The following is a 19,670-nucleotide window of genomic DNA, read 5'->3' as shown; positions in this document are numbered from 1 at the left end:
TGAAGACAGAGAAGAGGTCAAAGTCCTTTATACAGTTGGAGATCAGTCTTAGATTAGCATGAGTCAATCATGAGGCTCTACTTAGATAAACTCTTTAAGCTGAAATTGCTGCCAAAAGAAACAGTCCTGCCTCCCTGCCCAGTTGAAAACAATCCTTTCCAACGCTATGCCACTTGTGACATTGATCTGGTTCACTGTGCAACACAGCTTGTTGTGCAGTTGCATGATGATCAGAACAATGAAGTGAGCTATCTGCCAACCAGTTTTTCAGGTTAACATTTCAGGTCAACTCCCCTGCCTGGCTCTGTGTGCAGCTGGCATTTGAGAGCCTGCTGTGGAGCTGGAGGGATGATGGTACTGTCTCCTTCAGGGGCAGCGTGGCCTTGACAGGAAGCATCAAAGTACAGCTGCACACTTATATTTTCTGTTTCTTAACCAATTTACCCATGGGACTCTCCCAGCAGGGTTTAGCAACTCCGTCTGACCAGGCCTTCAGGAGTTGGCAGGTGCACTGGCAGTAACCTGTGAACACAGCTGTCCAGGGCTAAGGCAAATGAGCCTATGAAGACAGCCAGGGTGGTGGCACCCCATTTTGGCTGCCCCGTGGTGGAGGCTCTCACCTGGGAGCCATCCCCCCTACAAAACGGCGCTGCCCCAGCACACACTGACACCTCTTCGACTCCAATTTGGCACCTCAAGGCTTACTATCTCACCCCACGTACTGAGGCGACGGGTCCCTGTGGGCCTGAAAAGCCCCTCCTCACACCCACCAGCCAGAGCGCGACCCCCTCCTCTCCCCATCCCCCACAGCGCTGCCCACCGCGCTCCGCCGCCACCTTGAGCGACGACCCTGCCTGCGGCCACCGCCCCTCCCCGCCCCGACGCCCACCGCCTCCCCAGCGCCCCACCCCCCACCCCGCAGTCCCTGCCCCTTCTCCGCGAGCGCCCCAAGGGCAAGCAGGCCGGCGCGTGCGCGGACACGCAGTAAACAGGCGCCGCCGCTCCTCCCCCTTACGCCGTTTGCGTGGCCGCCTCCGCGCGGGGCTGCGCGAGCGCCGGCGGCAGCGGCGGTTGCGCAGTAGCACTACATCCGGGCACTGGGGCAGGATGAATGCTCCTTTCCAAGATGGCGGCGGAGGGAGGAGGGAAGGAGATGAACGAGATTAAGACCCAGTTCACCACCCGGGAGGGGCTGTACAAGCTGCTGAGCCATTCGGAGTACAGCCGGCCTAACCGGGTACCTTTCAACTCGCAGGGCTCCAACCCGGTCCGCGTTTCCTTCGTCAACGTCAACGACCAGAGCGGCAACGGGGACCGGCTCTGCTTCAATGTGGGCCGGGAGCTCTACTTCTACATCTACAAGGGGGTCCGCAAGGTACCGGGGCTCGGCCGCCACGCCGGGGGGAAGTGGTGGGGGCTCCGCGCCGGCCGCCCGCCGAGGGTCTGCCGGCTGCCAGTGGGGTGTGGGAGCCCCGCCGCGGGGGGCTGCGCCGTGGGTGGGGGGCAGAGGCCGGGCCGCCTCTCCTTCGCCCCCCCTCCCCGGGCGGTGTTGGGGCCCAGTTGTGGCTGGGACTTCAGTCGCTTTCTCGATTAACTGGTCTGTGGGGTAGCGGTTGGGGAAGGGGGAGTGTAGGCCTGGGCGGAGGGCTGTGTGAGGGGGCCGGCGGTGGCTCAGTAGTAGTGGGCTACGTCAGATATGGTGTCAACCAACGGTAGGGGTGTGTGTGGGGAGCCTTTGAAGGGATGCGGTTGATTGGGCCCTCCTTGGCGTACAGGAATGAGGGTTGGCTTTCCATTTTCCTCCTTCACCTGCTGCTTCACGTCTGAGTTTGCTGAATGCTAATGCCTGGCGTGATTATGGTGGTGTCAAATCCCCGCTTCCAGGATCCTTCTAGCTTTGACTGAATGGCTACAGTATTCACTGTAACTTTAGGCCTTTATTGTGACTGTGAACTGTTTTTAGAATTGTTTCTAAATGGGACCAGTGCAATGAGCTGAGTTTTGAATGTCAGATAATTAACACAGAGAAAGTTACTTTTACGGGAAGGCGTCATTGATGCACTTGAGACTCGTTACCTGTCATTATTTGACACAGGACTAACAGTGCGTGCGTTTAATCTCTCAGGTCACCGTATTTATGAACAAACCCTTTCTGCTTGTTGATTTTTAAGGTTCTTGATTTTTAAGGGATTTAGAGAAGCACTCAAAAATTGTCATGCCGAGTGAATGTCTGTCACTCCTAATACACGTAAACACAGATGTAATGATTGTCAGCTTTCTATTTTATGTTTTAAAAAGTGGATGTTCATTATTGTACATACTTGGGACTCAGCTGCCATAATGTGAGTACCTTGAAATCTTCCTGCTCTGAGCGCAACATTCAACATGGGATGAAGGCACAGAGAACTAGTGATGTATGCAAGGCTGTGCAGGAAGCTTGTACATGAGCAAGGAGTTAAACCTGAATCTACTATGTCCTAAGCTAGTGCCCATATCACTCGTCCTCTGTATAGAATGTAAGCACCAACTGGAGAATAAAGCCTGTGTGGTTATCTGTTGACTGTGACTTGACAGATCTGATATGTCCTGTATAATTATATGGAAAAGTTTGCATATGGATTTTAGTCTCACCCTTTAATGAATTTTAATAATCTGTTTTAAATAATGCTTGGACAATAGCTTCTTTAAGCATGTGATGAGTATTTTGTATGAAACAGTATTTGCTATTTATAAGCAGTTGCTATCTTTACTCTTTACAAGGTATTGTGGGTGGCAATATCTCTGAAACTGTATCCTAAATTATTACGATGTTTGGATTCTGATATCTTGTGTCTGTTTTTTCTGTATAAAGTGACTGCAGTGCAGAGAGGGCCTTTGTGTAGTTTAGTAATGGTACATGTGATTCTTGCAAGTTGCCTTAGTCATCTCTTGCCACACTTCTGAAAAATAAAAATCTAAAGCCTGCAACTTCATTGGCAGCAGGGAACTGAATAACTTTTTCAAATTATAAAAATCACTTTGACCTTAGTATTTTAATCTTTTTTCCTTAGATGGTAAAAGCTGCTGGTGTGATACACAGTAACTGAGAAAATTTAGGTTTGTTAACTTGTGAGCTTTGAGGCATTCCTGGTATGGTGTTAAATACTTTTTTTCTCTGACTAGCATAAAACATATGCATTGTTAGAACAGAATTAATTTCAATGACCTTTTACAGTGTTAGCAATTTAAAATACACTGTATATTCTATATGTATACTACATTAACTTTAGTAAAGTGAACCTAGAGAAAGAGCTGAAATAGTTTGAAATATACTTAGGGAAAATGCTTTAAATGAGAATGGGGAAGATGGTCTATCTTAAACTTGTAATACTTGCTTCTTTAGAATTTATTCTGGAAACCATTCAGTTGGAAGTAATTGTTTTGTCTGTGTACAAAGTTGACATAAGGAACAGGTTGGCAGTCTTTCACATGATCATTTGTGCTTTTCAGAATCAAAAGTTGTATCTTGTGGCTATCATAAAAGGAAGAGAGCTATCTTTAACTGAATTGACAGTATGTAATTCTGCCTTAAACTGGACAAACTATCAAACTCTGCATGCCTTCCTGTTCTTGGGGGCAGGAGGGAGAGAGGAACTTTATCTGTTGAAGACCAACCTGTTTGTGATCCTCTGCATAATACAGATGCTAATAACTTCAGTTTTAAATGTTAGTTCATAATTATTTTAATTATCCCTTGAAAAACTTTCCCTAATTACTTTAGGACAATAATTTTCATTTTGGCGAAGTCATATTAGAGTTTGAGTGGTGAAGCTGTGCTGTGTGTATGTATCGGGTAGCTATGATTTTGCCTTTTTTTAATCTTTTTTTATTGGTCTGCTACTTTTCTTCATAAGAAAATGCTGTAATTTTACTAAAGTGACTGAAAGAACCACCAGGACTTTATTTTAAGTAATCGTGGCTGTTAGATACTGAGATAATCTTGCATCAGTAATCCGTTGCAGATCAGTACACATAAGTAAGAGTCCCACTTAATCCATGAATGACACTTAAGAATAAATAATATTGAGTTAAAATACCACTTGAAAGGATATTTCTTGAAAACAACGACTCTAAGCTTTCTTCTTTTAGTTTCCCTTAAATTGTAAATTTAAGGGTACATTGCCTCTGCTACATCTAGTTTGTAAGTAATCTTTTTGAGTAGACTGATAATGTATGTGTTCTGTTTAGGATATTTAACCTATATAAAGAAAAAATGTTTCCAGGGATATTTCTTTAACCTTGATCTTTCTTCTAAGGAAGTTGGTTGAAAAGTTACATCTAGTGTCCAGGACAGTGGTGTGGAGGTTGGAGTACTAATAGACAATGATAATAGCTTGGTAGAGAGGCAAGAGTGAGTTTTGGACAGCATTTCAAGCTGCCTTTAGACACTTTTTTAAGCAAAAGGTATTTTCTGCCAACTTTGTTCTTCGCCCCTTTAAAAAGGAAGCTGAGTTTTTGCTGTTTCATATTTCCATATTACCACTAAACTTTACCATTACAAGCTACCATATTTTCCATGTCATAGAAAGTGCATCAATTATAAGCCAGTGCATTGTTGTTTCTATAATGAAATTTATGCAGCTCTCTTTGTGTTAATAAGGCAATGCAGACTTCCAGAAAACTGCTGCTTTCTGATTTGGATCCACTGAAAAAAGAAATAAACCTATAGTTTAACAAGGCAAAATTAAACTGTGGTAGAATGAGATGTGGTTGCTTTACTTATGTAAGTATATAATTATTCTCAACTGCACTGAGTGTCAAAGGGCTAACCCTTTCAGTCCTCCTTAACTTTGGCTGTAAGGTTAGGTGTGTACAGTCATCCCTTGTAAAACTGAAGGGGTAAATTTTCACGAACTCAATTGATGCAGTGACAGCTGAAAATGATGGTCTAGCAGTGTAGTATCCTCTTGGCAGTGTACTCTTATCCATGCTGTCTTTTGGCAGTGCTGAACCTCTGGTTGAGCTAGTTCAGCTTGCTAAACCAGAAGAAAATACTTGCTGTTTTTCTGGGCTGATTTTTCTCTTGATTTGGTGAATTGAACTGTCTCATCTTGTGGTCAGATACTAGCAGGCACAGGAAAGCAAAGAAAGGGTTGATGCGGGGGGGAAGGAACAAAGCTTCCCCCTTCAGTGGCCTGGGCTGTCAGATCAGATCCACTACCTTATGAGGTCTCAACCTGAAAAAAGCTTCAGCCTTACGTCAGATTCAAAATGATCTGTTCTTGGGGGATTGTTGACTTAATTTTGATTAAGCAAGTTAGAGGTGTTACAGGAAGCCTTTTCTATTATTTTAGGGGTTTGCTTCTTTGTGCAGTAGGCTTATAAGGTAATAATTCAAGTTGTTGCTCAAACTATGATGCATTGATGCTTTGGATGGTTACCTTTTCCTGCAGCCCCAAATCAGGAGTGAGGGCTGTTACTTGATTCTTGCTTATGAGACAGTCTTGTGGTACTTCAGTAGGGTTTGTGGCTAGCTTTGCAAATGACTTACTAGTTGATTCATTAGTTTTGGAAAGGAGAGCGTTATCTCATCTTCCTTGCCTTAAGAATGACTGACAAAACAAGGCTTTCTAGACTGTTGCTGACATTAACTATCAACTTTGTTTCCCTTTCTAGGGAAGCTAGTGCATTTTCCTTTTAAAAAAAAAAAAGTGGGCATGATAATTAATGTATTACTCTGTATTTTGTAAAGATTTCTGAGTAAGTCTGCAACTGTCACTGTAATACGGTCATATACAGGTACATATTAGCAATAGTGTCACAAGATACACAATTTTTACGTAACATTGGAATGTTATGAAATTTGGAGGCGTAGTTTAGCTTATTACATTATGTTAAGCTTTTTGCATTGTATTTAAATCCTGACTACCTTTGTTGATATATTCTTTGTTAATGTGTGACAGACTTTCCTAATGTTGGTTGTTTCATTTTTTTGGAACTTCTTCCTCACAAAAAGAGGCTTTGTCTTCAGTTTTACTTTTTTCTGCAGTTACCTAAAGCGGCAGCTGTCAATAACTATAGAATATTATAGTGTGTTGTAATAGCATTGGAGTAGAATCATATGTAAGTGGTAAGCTCAAGTTGTTGGAGGCATGGAGGGCAGGCTATCTTTTTAACCTTACTGGGAGAAGTGGCTTAGAAAAAACTATATTTGTAAGGTGAAAATAATCTCGTAACTCAAGCTCTTTTATTAAGAGTCAGCATATTGGCACACCCATGGTGTGGTGACTTTCTGTAGACTGTTCATCTAGTATCTTGACTCAATGACAGAATGATAATGGGTGGCATTTGTCACTGTGCTCAGTGTATTGCTCTGGGAAGAGTAGTGTGAGACAATTCTGGATTGGAAGCTGGAATCTGCAGAAAACCAGCAGATCTTCTTAAGATGTGGTAGGAAGGTGAGTGTTTATTGCTATATGTTTAGAGATCACTCAGCTGTGTCTGACCTCCAAAATAATTTTATGTTTTAATAGACAATATGTACTAAAAAAATGCTGATATTTGTAAAGATATTTGAAGATAAGCTTGCTCTGAAGCAGCATGAAGTATACCTACATCTTGGTGGCCAGTTCTTATACTTGCAGTAACAAGAATTCCACGAGTTCCCCTAGATAACGTGTTTTTGCACTTAGTTCCGCACACCCCCCCATGCCAATATCTAACTAAACTTTTTGTTCAAGGAAGAAAACCAAACTGTCTGAATACTGTTACTTACTGTGGACATAGAGGACAGCTGACTATTGCCTTTGGCTTCTACGTATTTGAAAATTTGTTAGTTTGTCCTCTCATTTTTCCTGAGGTAAATAGATCTAGTTCTTCTAACCTTTCTTCTCAGATCTTGAGTTCTAAATGTTTGATTGCTCTCCTCTATGTTGGCTTCTTTTCGCTTGCATTTGTGGTTCCTAAACTAGATATAGTACTTCCACTGTGACTTCAGTGCAGAGTAAGGCAGAATTACTGCCTGCTGCACCTGTCTTCTAATATTCTCGCTAACATGTTGAATAATGTTGACATTTTTGAATCCTGCTTATTGTGTTGACCCATTTGGATTGTTTCTTATCACATTGCTGTTTTCCCTCCATTTTTATCCCTGCTTTGATTTTTGTTGTTGTTTGTAAATGCCATGTAGCATTTTCATTGAATTTTATTGTATAAAGTTTATTAGAGTGTGTTTTTATTTCCATTCTGTGCTGCATGCTGCAAAAAAAGCCTTCCAATCTTGATGTCTTTCACAAATTTAATGTGTACTCTCATCCATTAGCAAAAGTATCTCATAGAACTTGAAAACCATGTGTTGCTTTTGCTGCTGACCTTTTTCTCTACTCCAGTTATTTTTTCAGAGGACAATTAGATTCGTTTGGTGCTTGCTTTTGTCAAGTTTATCCTGTGTGCTTTTTTGCAGTTTGTCTAGGTGCTTACGGTCCATTTTGTTTCAGTGGTTTTGAGACCAAAGAAAAGTTTACTACTATGACTATTGAATTCTAATACAAAGTGTTCTGCCTTTAAATATTTACTTATACCAGAATCAAACATCACTCGGTGTCAAAGAGATGACAGGCAAAGATGGCTAATGGAAGTACCACAGTAAAGACAGTAGAACTTTTCTCAAAGGTATCTGGTGCCATCCTGGGAGGATACTTTTTTTCTGTGCTGGATGAATTTCTATGGTCCACGTTTTCCAGGTGTGGTGTCCCTCTTCAAAAGGGTGTTGTAGATTTCTTTTTTCCAAGAAATCCCTTAACTTCTTGCTGAGTTGTTTCTTCTCTGTCTTGTAGATAATAGTTGTTATGTGGGGACTGGATTCACCAGTGCTGTGAAAGTATTGTGGCTAGATCAGTAGTACTTTACCTGTTGATCTGTGCTTGTGAACGTATCTGAAAGTCTCGGAAATTTGTTTCAAGTGCTTAATAGATGGATATACTAACCAGCTCAAGATTTATGATGTAGATAGCTGTTTTCGTAATGCTAGCTGGGCTGTACTAAGGACTACCAAGACATGTTACAAAATGTTCCTGTAGAGTTTTCTGAAGGGTGGGTTGTTTTGGTAACCCCTTTCTTTCAATGACACTTCTGAAGGAAACAGTGAAGAGCTAATGTAGATTACAGGATTATAGGTAAATTTAAGTGTTTAACTCTGTCGTGAGGCTTACATAGAACAACTAGGACTGGCTTGAGTAAGAGGAAATCCAAAGACTAAAAGGCTGTTTTAAAATGATGCTGTTGCAGTGTTTAATATTTCTTGCTGTGGAAGAGAATGAAATATCTGCACTTGATGGAGCTTGCAAAATGATTATTATCTGGGGGCTACTTCTGAGTTGTAGATAGTGGCATTAGTCTGTAGTGCTTTTACCTCTCCTAGTCTGTGCTTCAAGCCTATATCACAACTGTTTGACTTCAGTAAGCTATTGCAGTATCCTCTGAAGAATTGCTCTCCAAGGTAGTATTTCCATTATCTATGGCTGGCGTGTTTGAGAGTGAACACTAGGCTATGCTGGCCAAACCCCCAAACTGGTATGCAGTATTTTATAGGCAGTGATATTTTTTGTGTGTGCGGCTGGTTGTTTGGGTTTTTTGCCACTGGAGATGTAATTTGGTTTTTATTTTGTATTGAAATGTATTTGTAGTAATATTGCACTTAAGTGAATTCAGTTGGGGGAATTTAAATTAATGTAAAACCATTAATTGTGGCACTTATTCCTTGCAGCCTGACAAAATTTAGTCATAATGCCTCACAGATGCAAATAAAGGTCATTTGTAACAAACACTTCTGTGTGTCTAGTGAATTTTGTGGGCCAGCTTTGTCAGAATATTTACAAAAGGGTTGTACTGTGTGCTTAGATCACAAGGAGTTTGCATTATGCTTTGACATCTGAGAGACTGCAAAACAGTTCACTAGTTAACTGTTAGTAGTCAAAATGTACATTGAAGATGCTTCAAACTCTATTTAAACGTTGCCTCGGCCCATCTCTGAGAGGATTGTGAGCTGTAATTGTCTTGTTTGACGTTCTAGATTCAAATTTAATGCCCTAGTTTGAAGTATTATTGTAGTTCTCTGGCTAAAGGGAAACATCTGAAATACTTTCTTTTGAAGGATATGTATCCAAAGGCCACTTGCTGTCCAGTTGTCATGACTATGAGTTGACACACTTGGACAAATTACTGTGTGAAAATGGTGCCATTTAGTGCCAATAGTGCCTAATAATGCCACTGTCGTCTTAGAAAGCTGAAGGAAACTGAACAGTAACATTAAATGTGCCATACTGTAAGTAAAGTAATAATATTCTGTTGTGTACTTCTCAGAAATTGAATATTTTTCCTTCCTTACCTCACCCCACTAGTAAGTCCAAATGTATGTGCGGTTCATCTTCTAGCATCTGTGTACCTCCCATTTATTGTCCCCTGCAACTTAAAACAAAGCAGCTGCTTTTGCTTGTTCCAGCTTGTTAGCAGACTGTTGGTAGACTAGATGTAGCCCTGTAGTCTTTGTGGGCAGGACCACCAGCCACTACAATTGAAATCTTTCCAGTGGCAGTGTCATAACTTGCATTGAGATTTTTCTCTTGCATTATTCAGTAAAGCTATTCATAATGGAATGATAGATCTCTAATAGATACTTTCTGCAGATTGATTTCAGTTTTGGTTTACCAACTATGATCGGTCTTTAATTTAATGAGTTAATCATATGGCTGTCATGTGGCTGTAACGGTCAAAGAAATAATACTCTTCTCTCCGCCTATGCTCCCGCCCCCCCCCTTAATTCTGTGTGGATTGGAAGGTGGCTGTACTAAGCAGTTCTTGGTTTAATAATGCCTAATTTTTGTACACCTAGGGAATGTGAAGTGCTATATTAAACTAAATGTTAGTCTAAGTAAGAACTTTTAACTTAAAAATGCCCAGGAGTAGGGAGAAAACATTGGATGTTATGAACAAACTTCATTATCCCCAGTCTCCTAGGAATAAAAAAATAGTAATTCTTACTATCTTACAGGAAGTTTACACACATTTTGTTAGAAAAGTGATAGCACATAAAACTTTGAGAGGACTCTGGTTTATGGCTTTAATGTTCCCTTTCAACTAAAGGAGGGGGGAGCAGTGACAACAGGAGACTGGATGCCAATATATATTGAAACTATCTGTTAAAAATCCACGAGTCTGGCGAAATAATGGGAATGATGTCTTGAGGACATTTTAGCCTGCACAGTCACAAGGATTACTCAGTAAATCTGCATAACATAAATGTCTTCTTGACTTACAAATGTAACCATAACAAATATGCACTCCTACAGGTCATAGTCTCATCGTATTTTAAGTGTGATAATTTATTTCTAAGGATTTTTTCTTTTTTTTTGGTCACAGCTCTTGTAACTAAGGTTTCTACAAAAGTTGTGAAAGTTTTCTTTAGATTTGAGGTGGGTATTGGAGCATGACCCTGATACAAGTTTGAAGCTATCACTGAAGTGAAATTTTGGCAGAAGTCGTTGTAAAGTGGGGTATTTTTTTTGTTGTCTTGATTTTTCTGGTTTTCTATTAGTTACTGTCCTCAGTATTATAGAAAAATAGTTATGCAATGATTTTTTTTTTTAAAATCATGTTAATAAGATTTAAATTACAGTTTAGATGTTTGGATTTGCATAATTTAGTGGTCTGAATGGGAAACACTAGGTCTGAAAATAATTTTTAATACTGTATTGTGAAGCCATAGATAGAGGCTTAGTCTGAATTTTCTTTCAAATTTCCACCTTTCTTTCCTGCTGGGATCTATATAGCAAACATGTGGATTTATTTTTCAGAGTTTCCTTTTAAATGAAAATATTTTTAGAAGTTGGGTGGGGGTTTTTGTTTGTTTTTGTTGGGGTCTCTTTTGAGCCATTTTAGGAGGAGAGTGGGCCAGAGACCTTCAATAGCTACCTGTTTGCGCTTAAGGTGTCAGGAGGGTCTATATTTAAAAAATAATTGGAGGGCAGGAATAGTTGCATGGTTAGGCAAAACCACTTTTGAAGTTTGATACTATGCATACTGCAGAATGCAGTGTTTCTTACCTGTATTATATACAGGTATAGCCCATCTTGCATCTGTTGGTATGTGTCAGTTCAAATTGGTTATTTATAAGAAATAGAGTAGTAAAGTTGTTTGGTGGTTTTTTGGTTGTTGTTGTTTATTTTTTTAAAGTGTGCCTCTTCAGTGTGATACATTGATTCAGGAGGAGGCTTTTTGTTTTTTCCCCAAAGACATCTTTCAGAAATACAGGGTGGAGTTTGTAAAAGAAAGATGCTTAGGTTGACTAGGAAATTATTGCCATTTAATAGTGTTAGCTATATATCTCAACAGGTCACTTCTAGCAAAATCTTGCTGTTACTTCAGTACGTGATCCTATGCTCTACCCCCTCTAAAGGAAGCTGTCCAGTTATGTTCACATCAGTTTAACACGTGGGGATGGCTTGCCTTTCTTGCCTTCAGTGGTGAAACTGTGGTCCCCTGTACAGAATAATTTCTGTCTCTGTGTCATGTACAGAAAGCAAACAGCTGCAAAGTTTTAAGATGCTGTTCTGAATGAAGTTTCTGACCTTCTAACAGTGTTGGCAGGATAAACTCTGGCCAATGAAGTGACTATTCAAGTGCAGTTCTGTGTCTTAGCCAAAATTATAGAATCACAAAATAGTTTGGGTTGGAAGGGACCTGTAAAGGTCATCTAGACCAACCCTCCTGCAGTGAGCAGGGATATCTTCAACAAGAACAAGCTGCTCAGAGCCCTGTCCAACCTGATCTTGAATGTTTCCAGGGATGGGGCATCTACCACCTCTCTGGGCAACCTGCGCTGGTGTTTCACCTCCGTTGTTGTGAAAAATTTCTTCCTTCTATCTAGTTGAAATCTACCCTCTTTTAGTTGAAAACCATTACCCCTTGTCCTATTGCAACAGGCCCTGCTAAAAAGTCTGTCCCCATCATTCTTAGAAGCCCCCTTCAAGTACTGGAAGGCTGCAATACGATCTCCCCAGAGACTTCTCCAGGCTGAACAACCCCAACTCTCTCAGGCTGTCCTCATAGGAGAGGTGTTCCATCCCTCTGATCATTTTTGTGGCCCTCCTCTGGACCAGCTGCAACAGGCCCCTGTCTTTCCTCTGCTGAGAGCTCCAGAGCTGGACACGGTATTCCAGGTGGGGTCTCACCAGAGCAGAGTAGAGGGGCAAAATCACCTCCCTCGACCTGCTGCCCATGCTTCTTTGGATGCAGCCCAGGATGTGGTTGGCCTTCTGGACTGTGAGCGCACATTGCTGGCTTATGTCCAGCTTTTCATCCCTCAGTACCCCCAAGTCTTTCTCAGCAGGTCTGCTCTCGATCCCTTCATCTCCTAGTTTATATTGATACCGGGGGTTGCCCTGACCCAGCTGCAGGACGCTGTACTTGGCCTTGTTGCGCCCCATGAGGTTCACATGGGCCCTTGAGCTTGTCCAGGTCCCTCTGGATGGCATCCCGTCCCTCAGCATGTCAATAGCACTATTCAGCTTGGTGTCATCTGCAAACTTGCTGAGGGTGAGCTCGATCCCACTGTCTATGACATTGATGAAGATACTAAAGAGTACTGGTCCCCAGATAGATCCCTGAGGGACACCACTCATCACCAATCTCCATCTGGACATTGAGCTATTGACCACTACCCTCTGGATGTGACCATCCGATCAATTCCTCATCTACCAAAATGCAGCCTCTATGTCTGTGTAAGCGTGCTAGACTGAACTGAGATGGTTAAATGTGGCACATGTTTGCACTTTTGAATTGGAGACATGGGGCAAACAGCTGTTCTGAACAGCTCAGATGCCCAGATGAAGCTGCATTTAGTGATGCTCAAGATGATTCATACTTTTCCTCATTGTTAGAGTAACATAGTGCTGGTTGTCAACTAATTTACTGCAGCAGTCCTCAGGCAGCTTGCTTAGCTGCTCTGTGTTGCACCCTAGCAGCATGCAAGTATCTGTTCCCTCTCAGCAATAGGTAACCCCTTTTGCAGAAAAAGTATTGGGCTGGCATTGTTCTGGTTGATCTGTGTATTATTTTTTTGTTAGTCCTAAATTGATAGAGGGTTTCCTTGTATATAAGAGAGCTAAAGGAGAATGCTAGTAAGATCAGCGCTGGGAAAATGTTTTTGCTGTGCTTTCTCTTCAGTCATTGGGAGCCCTTTCTTCATTTGTATCACGTCTGATTAGTAGGTGTCTTGCAGCTTCCAGTGCAAGTTGATGTAAAGGAGAACTTAGATTTGGGCAGCCTGCTGATATCAGTGCTGGTGTAAAGGTATGATTATTTTTGACAGCAAAAATCCCTAGGATACGTAGTTATGAGTATGCCCATAGAAATTGGAGGGATGATTTAATAGTTGGACTGTGTTCTGTCAGTAGCCTAGCTGTGTTCAGTTCTGTGCCCTCCTATGGGCTTCTGGTAGGACCTTTAGTGAAATGCTTAAGTTTGGGCAGTTACTCGGTAGCCAGCACTACTGTCTGAAGGAAGACCAGTAAGTAACAATAGATAGTCTGATCACTACTTCTTACTCTTGAGATGAAAATCAGCCTGAGGAAAAAGACAAAGTTATGTGACCATTTGGTACATTAAATCCTTTTAGCCCTTTAACAGTAATTTTTAATGAAAGTAATATCAAGCAAAAGTTTGTTTTTTCTCACATAGCTTCTGTACCAGTGAAACTGTCAGCACTTACTTAAAGTATTTTAATACTTTGCTTACTTCAAGGCTATTGGGAAAGCTAGTGCTGAAATTGGGAACCTGGTGTCTTTTGCTTTAAAACTTCTGAAGTGGGATTCTGGTTTGCAGACTAGCTGATATCCTAGACCTTGTACATGTGGGATTGTGGAAAATCTGAGTTCACTGCAATGTATCTGTGTTAGGGATATGGTCCTTGATATTTGTTTTCTGGTAGCTTGTGCTTCTGTTCTTGTTCTGTAACACTTTTTGCCTAGCTGGCTTGGGTCTTTATGAAATATCTTCAGCTCCAGAAGGAAGATGCATGGCAGATTAACAACTTCAGGACAAGAGTTGAGGCAGAAATATTATTTCATGTCTGTTACTAAATATGACCACAAAAAAGCATAATCCAATGGGCCTTGTTCTGGTTTTGGAGCATAGGTTATATATTTGGTTGATAATTTATTCACATAACTTTTGTAGGACTGTTCTGGGGCTCTTGGAATAACAGCCAGTTACATCTTATTTTTAGTACAAAAGTAATTAGGGCTTTGTTGTAATAATATTTTTATTAACATGCTGCAACATGATGGAGTTATGGGCTTAATAAAAATACTGTATCAAAAACGTCTAGCATTCCTGTACGGCTTGCAAAATCCAACAGTAGCCAGGAAAGACATAATTTTCACTTGCTGGATAGACATTACAGTGTTGTATTTGACTCTTAGTGAGCTTTGTAATGAAAAAAAAAGTAAGTTGATTAAGAATTAACTGCTACAGTGAAGTAAGTTTCTATAGCAACAGGACAATGCAGGGTACAATTATTCAGACTGCTTTTCTGTAACAGAATTTTTTTCTTGCAAGCAGTGAATTTACACTGTGGGACTAAAACATTGTTTTGTTATAGCAACGGATAATCCTGAGCTCTTTTGCTGCTACCTTCCCCCCCCCCCTTGCCCAAGAAATAACTTTTCCTCTTATGTGCTAAAAAAGGGATAGGAAAAACTTTAAAAGATAAATACCAGGGTGGTAGACTGGTGGAAACTCGACCTACTACCACTTGCCTTTTTGTTATTTAGTGTAATGGAGCTATACTGGATACGTTATTACGCAGCATGAATTTATACTTCACTTCTACCTGTTGACAAGTCTACATGAAACTGAACTTGCTCTAATTTGGTAATAATGATCCTATAGTAGCTTGCAAATTTCAAATAAATCGATTAATAAAGTTTAGTCCTAATGCTGATTCCCTGAATCAGTCAGGCTTTTGGTTATTTGTTATGTTTAAAGTCTCTGTATATTTTGTTTGTTTCAATACTTCTGAATACCCTTAGAGAGAGGAATGTTCTACTGTAAGCTTCATTGTTAAAACTGGAAGAGATTAGGGTATTATCAAGGGACTGCCAGTGTTGGTGTTTTTTGCTATAAAAGACACTTGTAAAGCCAACTTTTGAGCGTTACTGTATTTTGATCTTTTTTAAAGTTAGAAGAGATGAAATTTAAACAACCTCAGTGATGAAGCTGCAGCAGCCGTAGTCTTTCAACAGGGAACTTAATTTTCTGTGACGTATTTTAAAGATACTTCGGATGCCTGATCACTTGAAATAAAAAACAAAAGCGGTAAGTTCTGTCTCTGGCAAGCTGTATATACAGCCAACCCCAATGGATGTTGACAGTTGTACATGTATTGTTAAAGTGCATTTTTCTGATATGATGACAAAACCATACCAATGTTTTAGCAAAGAAAAAAAGATGCAAAGCCAAAGTGAAAGTAATTTCTTTGAAGGTGTGACTGACTAGAGCACTAGTCCAACTGGTCAGGTAACTTTTGTGTGTGCATGGGGAAGAGATGAAAAACCGGAGATGACGCTGTCATTGTCGTACAATGTTTCCAGTTTGTTCCATGTTTTGAGGGCCATCTAAAAACAGCCTGCTGACTCTAATGTAAATGATTGTCACCCTTAATGAGTATAATTTTCTAACCAGTTTTTCTTATGGAGCTGAGCCAATTTAAACCATTTCCCACTGAAAGTAACTTATTAAGTGTTTAACAAGTATCCCAACTGAGCTTGTGAACTGAATGAGAACAGTTGCTGAATTGTGTCAGAGTATGTGGTTTTTCTTGGAATCCATTTGATATTTATCATATCTATTTTCCTTATTTTAATTTGTTTTTTACACCTAGTATATGTATCTTATCTTTGTTCAGCTCATCTGAATCATGCCTCAGCATTAAAAACAGGTGAGAAAGGGCTGATTTTAAGTGTAGGCAACAGCATGACTAGACTGTAGGAGTAGGAGGAAATGAAAGGATCCACTGGAGGATAAGGAACAAGGAGATCAGAAAGATAACTACTACTTTTTTTATTTTAGAGCTATGAATCTGTATAACTTACTAGACTGTAACTATTCAGAAAGGAGTTACAGTTAACTAAGCATAGATCTTAAGTGAACCTTGTAGAACTTAATTATAAAGTGTAGTTAAGGAAAGATGTTATAGTACACTTCACTTTTGAGGAACTGAGAAAATTAAGAGACTGAAATATGTGCTTAAGTGCATTCTAAGCTTTACAGAAGGTGATCCATTCTTTATGCAATACGTGACAGTCTGTAAGGAGTGTTGCAGCGTGAACTCTATAAATGCTTGTGAGTACTTGGTATGCTCTCTACTATTCTGAAATCAGTTGCTTTTTAATTCACCGTATCCCTAACAGTGAAAACTTCTGATAAAAACCCTCTGAATGCCTGTGACTCCAGTGACAGGCAGGTATTTTCTTAAGCCTTATTCTTGACTGTATTTATGTAGACTACTACTCCCCCCAAAACCCAAAACAACAAAACACCCTACCACAACAAAAGAACCCTCAAAGCACTGTGAAGAATTCTCAACTGCTTCAAGTTACTTTCAGTTTTAGCTTTTGAAATTCTGAGGTAGTAGACTTCTGTGTTAGTTTGTTTTGCTTAAAGTAAAACATTGTCTCCCTGTGGTGTATGCTGAAGGAAAATGTTAATGTATAATATGTATTATATAAACAACTTTATTTGAAGTTGCTCAGCCTTTCTACTGTAATACTCTAGTAGTAGGGGAGAATTATAACTTAAGTTCATGTCCTTGTATGAACTAGCAGTTTTAGATTGATATAGTAAGTATTTTAACTGAAGGAGTTCTAGAAATTTAGACTCATTCTGTTCTGAAATGGGGAGAGAATTAAAAAGGTATCAAGAACCAAGCATTTTAAATATTTTACTTATTACAGGGACTGTGGCAACTGTTGAGAAGAGAGCTTCAAGTTGAGGTTTTCTAGGAGTATTTTAGAAACACTTAATATATTCATTGGTAATGTTGGGACAAAGAAGTAAGAGCATGTACATGATGGCAAAATTCTCATAACAAAGCTGGGAGGCATCACTGGTCATAATCACAAGTATTTTATAAGGAGAAACAAGCTGATACCAGAACAGTAACTGAAGTGAAACTTCATTGAAAAAATACATAGGGGAATTTTTGCTTCAGCTATGAAACTTTGAAAAGTTGATAACCAGGGTGTAATGTTGATTACAGGCTGAACCAGCTTGTGATACAGCTGTTGAGTGCAGGAGGAGATAAATGCAATTCAAAGATGTATCAAATGAGGTTTGCCAGTAGAAATAAGGAAGTGTCTTTAGTAGTGTTGTACAAGGCATTGAAAAAATGGCTTTAGTACTGCATGAAACTCATGCTTGTGTTGATGAAGGTGATTTTCTAATTCTTGCTACTAGGAGAAGACAGTGTCTAATGTAAAAGGGAAAGTGTGATTTTAATTATCTGAGCAAAGCAATCGTTCTTTCTTCTCTTCCTTTTAGAGCTTTAAGAAATAAGGGAGATAATAAATAAACAACACCTTCCCTAGATATATGAGAGACATTGCCAGATCTCCCACAAATCCCAATCATGCAAAATTCATGATCAGTTCAGAAGGATCATGCTTTTTGACTAGCCCTGCTGTAAGCTATAGCTAATAGTTGAACTGCATAATGAAAATGCCATAGTATGGTGTCATAGGCTACAGACTCTATGGGAAGTACAGAACGTATTTTAAGAAGAGGCAGAGCATTTTATCCAGAAACTTCTTAGAGCTGAGCCAGATGAACAGAATGAAGAAAATGTATTTATAGCAATACAAATCCAACTATGTTGGTACCCAGCGAGGCTACCTTATTGGCTTTTATATCCAGTAGAGGAAATGAAGTGCAAGATACTGAGGAGCTGAAGACACTGAAGTCCAGTGAAAGAATGGAAGTACAGCTGACATTGCAGATATCATGGAAAGGGCATGCTATGTTTTATGGTAACAGTATCTAGTAGTTTTGTAACAAGCTTCAGGGGGTTTTGTTTTGGGTTTTAGATTTTCTTGGAGATGGTTCTCTGTATTGTAAGTCTGCATTTATACAGCAGGCATTGAAGGCATCAGAACTACTTAATCCTATCTTTAACTATGAGCAGAGTAAAGGAATTTCTTGAATAATAACATCAGGTAATAGTGGGTACATTAATTTATTATAAAAAGAGTTGACCAGCCAACCTTTAGTTCTTTTTTTATCATATGGGGTAGTGAGACTGAAAAAAACCAAATAAGCAGCAAACCCTGCTTTGTTTGAAGTTTTCCTAATCTGTTCTTTATTTACTTCTATATAAATTTTAGTATGCTGAAGTATTTGGTATGTTTTCTGGGAGTTAGGAAAGAGTCCATGTGCTTAAAACAGATGTTTTCTTATTCATGATCCTGTATTTGAGCTGAATGTTTGAAGAAAAATCTTTCTTCAAAATGGAAGCTAAGAAGAGCTAGAAGCTGTGGCTTGGCTTTGCCCTGCTAATGTTAATCCTAGAACTTGAAGTAAGTTAGCCAGTTACCTGGCCCCTTTTGCATCAGAACAGAATGGTTTTCCACCAGGATGCAAGCTTTAATGTATGGAAACTTTCTCATTTAAATGCACTCATGGAACAGATTTTCCTTTTGTGCCGTGAATGCGAAGTCTTGATTCACAAGAGAAGATAGTGTCAGATAGAGACCCTGCGTCTGGCCTTGTTGCACCTCATGAGATTTACATGGGCCCATTCCTTGAGCTTGTCCAGGTCCCTCTGGATGGCATTCCCGTCCCTCAGGTGTGCCAGTGGCACCACTCAGCTTGGTGTCATCTGCAAACTTGCTGAGGGTGAGCTCGATCCCACTGTCTATGTCATTGATGAAGATACTAAAGAGTACTGGTCCCTGCATGGATCCCTGAGGGACACGACTTGTCACCAATCTCCATCTGGACATTGAGCCATTGACCACTATCCTCTAGATGTGACCATCCAACCAATTCCTCATCCACCCAACAGTCCATCCATCAAATCTCTCTCCAATTCAGAGAGGAGGATGTTGTGGGGAACCGTGTCAAAGTCCTTGCAGAAGTCCAGATAGATGACATTGGTAGATCTTCTCTTGTCCACTGATATGGTCATTCAATCATAGAAGGCCACTAGGTTGGTAAAGCCATGCCCTGTCTCGAATCACCTCCCTGTCCTCCATGTGCCTCAGCATAGCTTCTAGGAGGATCTGTTCCATGATCTTCCCAGGAACAGAGGTGAGGCTGACAGGTCAGTTGTTCCCAGGGTCCTCCTTTCTACCCTTTTTAAAAATGGGTGTAATGTTTCCCTTATTCCAGTCTCCAGGGACTTCACCTGACTGCCATGACTTTTCAGATAGTGTGGAGAGTGACTTGGCAACTTCATCAGCCAGTTCCCTCAGGACTCTGGGATGCATCTCATCAGGTCCCATAGACTTAGGTACATTCAGGTTCCTCGAACCTGATTCAGGTGGTCTCAAACCTGATCTTCTCTTACAGTGGGAGGGACTTTGCTCCTCCAGTCCCTGTCTTTCAGTCCATCCCCTCAAGAGGGGTGGGAAGAGAGACTG

The 19,670-nt window shown here is 40.4% G+C and overlaps 1 protein-coding gene across 8 annotated transcripts in view; it reads left to right on the top strand.

Annotated features, from left to right (window-relative positions):
* Positions 1-1,111: 1,111 nt before the first annotated feature.
* The window catches only part of WDR20 (WD repeat domain 20), a gene marked incomplete at both ends in the record, with an annotated part of 47,905 nt that continues 29,346 nt past the window's right edge, over positions 1,112-19,670 (top strand). For 4 of the 8 annotated variants that reach the window (XM_082000376.1, XM_082000373.1, XM_082000375.1 and 1 more), the window contains one exon: positions 1,127-1,375. In XM_082000376.1, coding sequence (XP_081856502.1) covers positions 1,127-1,375 — 249 coding nt within the window. Of the gene's footprint in view, positions 1,408-19,670 lie in introns of all 8 variants that reach the window. The other 4 variants (XM_082000372.1, XM_082000371.1, XM_082000370.1 and 1 more) reach the window with 2 other exon arrangements.

Source organism: Phaethon aethereus, assembly GCF_964289735.1.
Source record: "Phaethon aethereus genome assembly, chromosome: 5".
Lineage (NCBI taxonomy): Eukaryota > Metazoa > Chordata > Aves > Phaethontiformes > Phaethontidae > Phaethon > Phaethon aethereus.
Note: the sequence above shows the minus strand (reverse complement) of the source record. Positions and strands in the feature narration are given on the sequence as shown.